General features: G+C 45.8%; 1 protein-coding gene across 1 annotated transcript; it reads left to right on the top strand.

The window, feature by feature from the left end:
- The first annotated feature begins 1357 nt into the window (after nt 1-1357).
- On the top strand, nt 1358-9385 carry LOC121552851 (photoreceptor cilium actin regulator-like). The gene is made up of 2 exons (XM_041865928.1): nt 1358-4235; nt 8888-9385. The coding sequence occupies exons 1-2, from the start codon at nt 1684-1686 to the stop codon at nt 8970-8972; spliced, it is 2637 nt and encodes an 878-aa protein (XP_041721862.1). The 5' UTR covers nt 1358-1683; the 3' UTR covers nt 8973-9385.
- The last annotated feature ends 1145 nt before the right edge of the window (nt 9386-10530 follow it).

Below are 10530 nucleotides of genomic sequence, written 5' to 3'. Positions count from 1 at the left end.
CTAGATTCCACGTCACAATACGTTGACAAATTACGTTGAAACAATGTTGATTAAAGCAGTTTGTGCCCAGTGGAAGGTGATTTCCTGGTAGCCTACATTTGTGTGTACACCTGACTGACTGGGTGTGGCAGAGATTACAGTGGGGCTCAGACTGGGCACTTCGCATGATTACCCTGGACTCCTATCTTAGCCCGGATGTATGCCCACAAATATTTATGTATGCTTTGGTATAAGTAGAGAAAATACGGTGTGCACTGAGAAAATACGGTGTGTCGAATTTAGCAGAAAGATCCCTGTTGTGGTTAATTAATTTCAGTCTGTGTAGAGTATCTGTCTGGGAAACTAGACAGGTACGCACCAGAAGAGGAATTCAAGGTTAGAGAATATGCCTCACTGGGAAATGTTCAGCTTTGGAGCGATGGAGGTTTTACAATTCTCGTAAAGCACACACCCATGCGACACTTTGCTCAGAAACAAGATTAACAGAGGTGTTAGTGAAATCATAAACATAACATCTAAATTATCCCTGTATTTTATTACTTCTGATGCCTGCTGATCAATGACAACTACATTTAGGCTCCCGAGTGGTGCAGTGGTCTAAGGCACTGCATCTCAGTGCTTGAGGCGTCACTACAGACCCCCTGGTTCGATTCCAGCCTGTATCACAACCGGCCGTGATTGGGAGTCCCATTGGTCGGCGCACAATTGGCCCAGCGTTGTCCGGGTTTGGCTGGTGTAGGCCGTTATTGTAAATAAGAATTTGTTCTTAACTGACTTGCCTATTTAAATAAAGGTTAAATAAAAAATCTTAAGCTCGCTGAAAATGTATTGCAATTCAGTGTGGACACTTGGTTTAAATCAATTGGTTTGATTTATTATCAAAATGAACTTTTAGATGACTTTATAGCAGTTCTATTCAATCAGTTTTAAATTGAGTAAATAACATAAGTGTGTACATAGAGAAACATAAGACAAGGGAAACTTTACAGGACACCAGGAGGAGAGCGTGCTATGTGTCTGTTAACAAGAATAGTTGGATAGTTGGGAAACAAAAGCAACTAGGGAACATGGGCAGCTTCCTGTCTCTGATTTTACCCGTATCTCAACTCCATTGTTGCCTGTTGCCTGTAAACATTCACTAGACATACAGTGGAAGAGGCTAAAAAAGACACCTGACAAACTGGACCCTGATTACCTTGATGAGCTTAAAGTCTTATCTGCATGTGTGTGCGTGTGTGTGTGTGTGTGCATGCATCATTCACTTAATGTTGCCATCTGTGTGCATGCTAAAGGAGAGAGTCCTCCAATCCTACTTGATCCTTTTAGCTCCTCAGTCTCTCTAGCTCTGTTTCGTGGGGAGGACTGCATATCTTCCAGAAACCTCAGCCGGACCGCACATCCACGAAACCCAGAGGAAAGTAAAAATGACAGACATTTGGTATGATCCATCTATTCAAGAACCCAGTAAAGAAGATTGATTGAGAGGCTTAATTGTTATTGAGTAAGATGCGCACCCGGCTGAACACACACGTTTTCAAAGGCAATCAGACATACGCACCAATGGATGAGCAAGACTATCCACACTTACTAGGCTAAATATTTGGTTCTGTATCTCTTTATTGAAATCACATTGTAAACTGAGAACTTGAATGAAAATTATTTTTTCAACATCTGGACGTAAAAATGGGCTGTTCCCCATCCAAGGGTCAGCTCTTCCCAGAGGTAGCAGAGGGGATCCACAAGGCTCTGCTGCCAGGACCACCAAAGTTGGGTGACATCAAGCCTGTTGAGGGAGAAAACCAAGATATTGACGATATGGATATTGACAAAGAATTAGAGGAACTCTCATTATCAGAGGGGAATCCTATTGCCCCTCTGGGCAAAGTGGCTGACATGGCCCCCAACACAGCCATTGTGTCAAACCCAGGGACCGTCTCTGAAACAGAGGTCAAAATGACGTCACAGGTGAGAGACATACAGAGTGAGGAATTACCGGAGAAGCAGGTGAAAAAGGTAGCGAAGCGAAGGAAAAATAAGGGCGTCAAACAGGGTCGTCGAAAAGAAAAGGAGGTAAATACCTCCATCATCCAGGAGAAGGTGGACCTCCCCATGCACATGGCGAGAGCTCACCAGGCTGCCTACGAATACCTGAACCCCAACATCTTCAAGTGTGAGACCCTGCTGGAGCTGCTGGACCAGGCCGCCCAGACCCAGCTCTCCCTGCAGCCCATGATGACAGCCATCGTAATGCGCTTCGAGGAGGTCAACCAGGCCCTGGAGGAGATGGCTGAGGAGGGCGAGCTGATGCTGAAAGAGCATAGCAACCACATGGCCTGGCCCTCCGAGACAAGGGCCCCAGCTCCCATCCCTGCCAAGCCCAGTGCTGACCTATCAGAACCCCCTCCAGACCTGCTGCAGCAGCTGCTCCAGCATTCCACTGAAAAGTTAAAGCTGGTGGGGAGCTCGGTCCAAGGCCTGGGAGACACTGCTCTGGAAGAGGCGGCAGACTACTTTGCCTCGCTATCTAAACTACTGGGCGAGAAGCTGCAGGCCAAGCGAGCGGTAGACGAGCGTCTGAGCCAGGTGCTGGCACGTGTGGAGGCAGCCGCCAAGTGCAACCTTGATGACTTGTCCCTTCACAGCGAGGACAGCGGCATTGGGGGAGAGAACGAGTCGCTGACGGGATCAGAGCGCCACCGTTGCCAACGCCCCACACTCCCAAGTCATTCACCTGACCAGGTATGCCTTAATAAAGGTGAGGAGGAGGAAGAAAATGAGGAAGATGATGATGATGAAGACGAGGAGGATGAAGAGGAAGAGAGGTCATGGAGGGTGCGGTCCAACTCTTCCTTGCCAGACCCCATTCAGACCCCCAAGCGCAGTGAGAGGCAGCCACCCAAACGACCCCAGACCACTGCCCCCTTGGGCAGGCCGGTGAGACCACCACACTCACAGTCCATAGAATCTTTCCATGTTCAGGAGCTGCAACAGAAAGACCTGGACCAGCAGATGGGAGACGACACTCTGAGAAGACACTCATCAGAAGGGAGGAAGGTTTCTAGATTTAAACTCGAAGGGTCCGCGAAGGCAAACCAAGCACCAAGTTCTCTACCAGCAATAGCACCACAACCCCCTGGCCGCAACTCTGTCAAAAGACTCATAAACACATTCAGTGGTGGGATGGACAGTAGACCAGGACAAAGTCTCACTAGTGCACACCTTAGGGGGTCTAGGAGGAGTGGATCTCCCATCTTACCCGACCTTGGAAGTGGAGAGGACATTGTCATTACCAACAACAATAATAACAGCTGGCCAGTGGAAGGCAGGGAGGACCTAGATGTGGACAACCTGCCCCCACCTCCCCCTGAGGTCCTGATGGACAACTCCTATGAGAGCAACGAGGAGAACCCGGGTGATGAGGACGGGGAAGAGGAGGACGTCGACAGGAGGGGCCACCCTGTGCCACACCAAAGGAGCACCGCCTCTCAGCGCCTGAGGGCCTCGTTGCAGAGCATGACATTGTTGCCCAACCGTGGCAGTGTCGAACCAATCAGGCAGGATGCCGTGGCGGGTGGAGATCAGCAGCCAGCCTCTGAGGTCAACCAAAAGACTGTGCAGGCCTCCTCGCTCTACCGCCAGGCCTGCAAGATCATCCACCTGCGCAATGAAGCTGAATCCCCTCCTACGAGACCTGATCAGGGTGTCCGAGGACCCCTTAGAGTTGGGGTGAGCCTCAGGCAAAGAAGCAGCAACCACTATGAGGGGGAGTATTACCCCACCAGCATGCCACCAACCGTCCCATCAGTCTCCAGAGTTCGCCTACCACCCTCTTGTCCCTCTACGCACCACAGACTACCAAGCCCCCCTGCTTTCGCACAGCCTAATCCACCCTCACGTCCATCCTCTCCCCGGGTCCTGAGATGGAGCACGGAGAACAGTGGTGAAGAAGGCATGTCGCCGTCAGTGTCCTTCAATGATGCCCGATCGGTGTTCTGTCAAAATAGCCAATCGAACTCCCAGATTTGGACCCCCTCCTGTAGCTCTACACTACCCAGGCCCTATGGTGAGCTCTCCCGGGGAAGGGTGTCCACACGAAGGTCCCAGACTGTCAGTAGGCGCAGCCAGTCTGACCAGAGACCCAGCCTGACGACTCAACGGGAGGAGTCCCTTATCCCAGGCACACCACAGGCCCGGACACGAGGAAGTGAGCCAAATATCACCAATAACAGTGAAAGGTGAGTGTCTCCCTTTACTCCCTGGGTCTAGCTAAAAGTTTAGTGTACCTAACATGATGACCAAACCGGCTCCGGAGGGGCGTCCACGTGCACCATCGTGCGCATGTTGAGTTTGTCTATCCCCACCAGACAAGATCAGGACACACAGGTTGAAATATCAAAACTAACTCTGAATCAGCTATATTAATTTGGGAACAGGTCAAAACACATATGAAACATTCATGGACATTTAGCTAGCTAGCTTGTTGTTGCGAGGTAATTTGTCCTTGGATATCAACATTGGGTATTTTACCTGAAATGTACAAAGTCCTTTTTTTTGCTGGATCTTTGTAGAATATCGTCCCATTTTGAGTCACACAAAATCTTGGGTTCTCTACTCCGACAATTAATCCACAGATAAAAGGGGAAACCTAGTTAGTTACTACTATTCTTCTCTTCTTCTTCTTCTGTGGATTTTATATGGTGGTTGGCAATCAACTTTAAGGTGCATTACTGCAACCAACTGGACTGGAGTTTGGACCTCGTTCATCTTTCGATCACCCATGTGGGTATATGCTCCTAAAAACCAATGAGGAGATGGGAGAGGCAGGACTTGCAGCGGCGTCAAGCGTCTAAAATAGAACCAAGTTTGGATGAAATTATAGAATAACATGTAGGTGTACATTTATTTTGCAATGCTCGCTAGAGTTGAATATTATCCCGGTATTTTACAAATGTTCCATCCCCAGAATAAATCACTTTTCTCCCAGGTAACCCGGTATTTCCCGCCACAACCGGAAGTGTCATTCAAAAGCATTATAAAGCATAGAAAATGTCTGGATTTGATTAGAGCTTAGATTAGCATGAAAATTCAAACCTGATGCTACCTGAGCCTGATGAGCCATACATTAAATACATTTTATGAGCCCTACATTAACGACATTTCATGAGCCCAAGCCCAAAAAAGGCCAAATGATTGCGCCATTATCCAATACATACTGAATATGATATAGGCTACTGAACATTACGCACAACAGAAAAACATAAAAGCCCATAGATGTAGCTAGCTACATGTATATGCTCTCTTGGGTAAATAAATGAAACTTGCTCCATTAGGCTAATCTTTTTTAGTGTGAACTGTATTACTGTAGTGCATTATACTGTATTATATGAACTGGAATTACGCACATCGTTCAAACCACGGGGGGCCAGTATAAAAGTTTGGGATGAGTCGGACCGCAGAGTGATGGAAAAGCTGCCAACAATCAGGCTCCTGAGTGGTGCAGTGGTCTAAGGCACTGCATCGCAGTGCTAACTGTGCCACTAGATCCTGGTTCGAATCCAGGCTCTGTCGCAGCCGGCCGCGACCGGGAGACTCATGGGCGGCGCACAATTGGTCCAGGGTAGGGGAGGGAATGGCCGGCAGGGATGTAGCTCAGTTGATAGAGCATGGCGTTTGCAACGCCAGGGTTGTGGGTTCGATTCCCACGGGGGGCCAGTATAAAAAAATATGTATTCACTAACTAAGTCGCTCTGGATAAGAGCGTCTGGTAAAATGTAAATGTAATGATAAAGCAAAATAGAACATGCGATTCTGGTGCAGCCTACAAATTTACAAGTATAGGCTAGCGAATTTGATTTTAATTTAGAAATATAATAGGGCCTATTTGTATAATTAGTAGACTGACGCATATATACCTTTCATAATATTTCCCCTAATGTTTTAGCCTACCTCTTACTCTCTCTATTGTTGCTTCATTCCTTCCTCACATTCAACAGCTAAATGAAATAAGTTTTGTTGTCCTTATCTTCACCATTCTATTGACATCCTTGAATAATATAGGACTAGAATTGGATGCAGAAGGCTTTCACTTCTCTTCACGAAGATTGAATGGTTATGGGTCTGAATAAATAACTGCTATAGCCTACCGCCATCGAGCATTCGCTCTTCTTTCTATTGGCTGCTGTATTTAACATTCAGTAAAAAAGAGCTTGCCTCCCTCTTCGAATAGTCTATTGGTATAAGAAATGTTTAAAAAAAAGAATTTCCAGCAAGCTATTCTACTCTAGCTTTTCTTGCATGTGTCTCCAAGAGCTAAGGAGCGTTTTTTAAGAAGAGGCCAGCGGAGCACAGGCATTTGCGTATTGCGCAAGAGACAGAGGCTATAAGTTAGACGCTTACTATGCATAACCCCTCATTAATTAGCTAAATATAAGGCTAATACTGCATTGAATTTATTACCTGAAAGAGGTAGGCTAGGACATCTATATATAGGGCTATATATCAATCTAGAACAGGATTATCTACACTACCGGTCAAAAGTTTTAGAACACCTACTCATTCAAGGGTTTATCTTTATTTTCACTATTATCTACATTGTAGTATAATAGTGAATACATCAAAACTATGAACTAACACATGGAATCATGTAGTAACCAACAAAGTGTTAAACAAATCAAAATACATTTTATATTTCAGATTCTTCAAATAGCCACCCTTTGCCTTGATGACAGCTTTGCACACTCTTGGCATTGTCTCAACCAGCTTCATGAGGTAGTCACCTGGAATGCATTTCAATTAACAGGTGTGCCTTATTAAAAGTTAATTTTGTGGAATTTTCTTCCTTCTTAATGCGTTTGAGCCAATAAGTTGTGTTGTTACAAGGTAGGGGTGGTATACAGAAGATAGTCCTATTTCGTAAAAGACCAAGTCCATATTATGACAAGAACAGCTCAAATAAGCAAAGATAAACGACAATCCATCATTACTTTAAGACATGAAGATCAGTCAATACGGAACATTTCTTCAAGTGCAGTCACAAAAACCATCAATGATGAAACTGGCTCTCATGAGGACCGCCACAGGAATGGAAGACCCAGAGTTACCTCTGCTGCAGAGGATAAGTTCATTAGAGTTACCAGCCTCAGAAATTGCAGCCCAAATAAATGCTTCACGGAGTTCAAGTAACAGACACATCTCAACATCAACTGTTCAGAGGAGGCTGTGTAAATCAGGCCCTAATGGTCGAATTGCTGCACAGAAACCACTACCAAAGGACCCCAATAAGAAGAAGAGACTTGCTTGGGCCAAGAAACACGAGCAAAGGACATTAGACCGGTGGAAATGTGTCCTTTGGTCTGGAGTCCAAATTGTAGATTTCTGGTTCCAACCGGCGTGTCTTTGTGAGACGTGGTGTGGGTAAACGGATGATCTCTGCGTGTGTATTTACCACCGTAAAGCATGGAGGAGGAGGTGTTATGGTGTGGGGGTGCTTTGCTGGTGACATTGTCCCATCTGGTTTGGGCTTAGTGGGACTATCATTTGTTTTTCAACAGGACAATGACCCAACACACCTCCAGGCTGTGTAAGGGCTATTTTACCAAGAAGGAGAGTGATGGAGTGCTGCATCAGATGACCTGGCCTCCACAATCCCCCGACCTCAACCAAATTGAGATAGTTTGGGATGAGTCGGACCGCAGAGTGATGGAAAAGCAGCCAACAAGTGCTCAGCATATGTGGGAACTCCTTCAAGACTGTTGGAAAAGCATTCCAGGTGAAGCTGGTTGAGAGAATGCCAAGAGTGTGTAAATCTGTCATCAAGGCAAAGGGTGACTATTTGAAGAATCTCAAATATGAAATATATTTTGATTTGTTTAACACTTTTTTGGTTACTACATGATTCCCTATGTGTTATTCCATAGTTTGGATTTCTTCACTATTATTCTACAATGTAAGAAATTGTAAAAATAAAGAAAAACCCTGGAATGAGTAGGTGTGTCCAAACTTTTGACTGGTACTGTATATGCACACCTTAAGTTGCCTTAACCATTTTGATGAACAGATGTGACCTGAGCGTTAACTTGGAGGTTAATCAAAACAAGTAGAACAGTAAACATGTGAGACAGCTTGCATACGGCACCCTGTTCAATAATTTTCACGTTATTTTAAATTACTACAGAAGTCTGAGGATCTTAAAAGGTGTCGTAACCAACTAGAGCGAAACAAGTTCAGTGGCATTTTGATGGATCCGTTTTCTAGGTAGTGGGTGTGTGATCATCTGATTGTTTTTCATATACGTCACCTTTGTTTATGTGGGTTAAATAATTGTTATGCCACTGTAAATGCCCATGTCTGCATTACAAACATGAACCAAACAAGTTAGTTTGTTATTGGTCCAGTATCGGGGAACACAATCTTCAAAGCAGAGTGCTGATGATAGAGAGTGTATGAAAATGACAGTAGGCCAGAGGGAGAGAAAGTATCATGGAAATGCTCAAGGAATGTGGACAATTCTTACCGCAAAGAACTGAAGTGACACTTCTCACAGTAACATGATGAGGTGCTATAAAATTTGAAAGCCAGAATGAAGGTTTGCGCTCAGGCTAGAATGAATGGTGGCCGGTGCGTGACAGAAAAAATATATTTAAAAGGTACTCACGCTCAAACTATAAAAAAGTAAAATCTGATAAAACCGAGATGCATAGATATACTTAATTTAATCCATGCACGAAATAATACAAAAGGTGAAAAAAAAGGAGCATATGTTCCTTTACAGCATTTGTAATGGTTTGAGTGTGAGTGCTATTACATTAGCACTTCTCAGCTATCTGGCCCGCTACCCCACATAATCCACTCATGCACTAAAGCCTATTATTTTCCTGTTGTTTTATAGGATGGTCAATGGTCTTGTGATGGAAGGGGAGAACCAATCAGATCCAAGTGATGTTGCTCCAACTGACTTGGACACTGAGCAGTAGTGAATGGCAGCCTGCCAGGGTAGAATCTACCGAGCTAATTAGAAGGTGAGGACTGAGCATAGAAACGTTAGAACGTTATTCCAACAACAATAACATTTACAAAATAAATAAAAATATATTCTAATTAGGATTAGTTGATTTGTTGAAGATTAATAATGAGTATACTTTGCAATCTGTCAATACATTTCTGAAAATGTTTTATAATGATTGACTATGACTAATTATATATTGGTGAATTGGTAAAATTATTAGTTTCTTGTTCATGTCATACTGTTTATGAATTAGCATTTTGTGTCTGAACTGTTGGCATTTTTGTTATACAGTAACTACAGTGTTTGTTTGCAAATGTTGCTTTATTATTATTATTCTACACCCTCCTGTAGCTCAGTTGGTAGAGCATGGTGCTTGCAACACCAGGGTTGTGGGTTCGATTCCCAAGGGGGGCCAGTATGGAAAATGTATGCACTAAGTCGCTCTGGATACGAGTGTCTGCTAAATGACTAAAATGTAAATGTATTCATAGTTTCACCTTTGTATTTTGTTTAATTTAATTGTTTTCTTTTTTCTACTTTTGTTCCTAATAAATTTTGTAAAAGAAAATACTGCCAACAGAGTATGTGCTTCATGAGAAGAGCAGTGTGACTTAAACAACACATTACCTGTCACGATCGTCATACATAGAGGACCAAGGCGCAGCGTTGCAGGCAAACATACTCTTTAATAGAGACACGATCAAACAACAAACGATACGTGACAGTTCACGGTCTAACATAAACAGACTTGAAACAAGATCCCACAAACGGGAAACAGACAGTTTAAATATGGCTCCCAATCAGAGACAACCAACGACAGCTGACACTCGTTGCCTCTGATTGGGAGCCACTCAGGCCAACATAGAAATACACATACTAAATAAACAAAATAAATGCACACCCTGGCTCAACATACAAGTGTCCCCAGAGCCAGGGCGTGACAGTACCCCCCCCCTAAAGGCGCAGACTCCGACCGCGCCCACCAAACACCACAGGGGAGGGACCGGGTGGGCACTCCGCTTCGGCGGCGGATCCGGCTCCGGGCCTGATCCCCGCTCCCTCTCCAACCCCCCAAAGTACCCCTGGTCCGGTCTGGCCCCGCTGGCCGGAGCTGGACTGCACACTGGTGGAGCGGATTGCTCTAGCTCTGGCGTGAAGCATCTGACCGGTGCCGGACCAGCCACCGGTGGAACAGGCACGGGCCGTGCCGGACTGACGACGCACACCACTGGCTTGGTGTGGGGAGCAGGAGCGGGCCGCGCCGGGCTGACGCAAACGCACCACTGACTTGGTGCGGGGAGCAGGAGCGGGCCGGACCGGGCTGACGAGCGCACCACTGACTTGGTGCGGGGAGCAGGAACGGGCCGTGCCGGGCTGACGAAGCGCACCACTGACTTGGTGTGGGGAGCAGGAGCGGGCCGCGCCGGGCTGACGAAACGCACCACTGACTTGGTGCGGGGAGCAGGAGCGGGCCGGACCGGGCTGACGAAGCGCACCACTGACTTGGTGCGGGGAGCAGGAACGGG

Source organism: Coregonus clupeaformis, chromosome 36 (genome assembly GCF_020615455.1).
Source record: "Coregonus clupeaformis isolate EN_2021a chromosome 36, ASM2061545v1, whole genome shotgun sequence".
Lineage (NCBI taxonomy): Eukaryota > Metazoa > Chordata > Actinopteri > Salmoniformes > Salmonidae > Coregonus > Coregonus clupeaformis.
The sequence above is the reverse complement of the archived record's forward strand: the minus strand, read 5'-3'. Positions and strand labels throughout refer to the sequence as shown.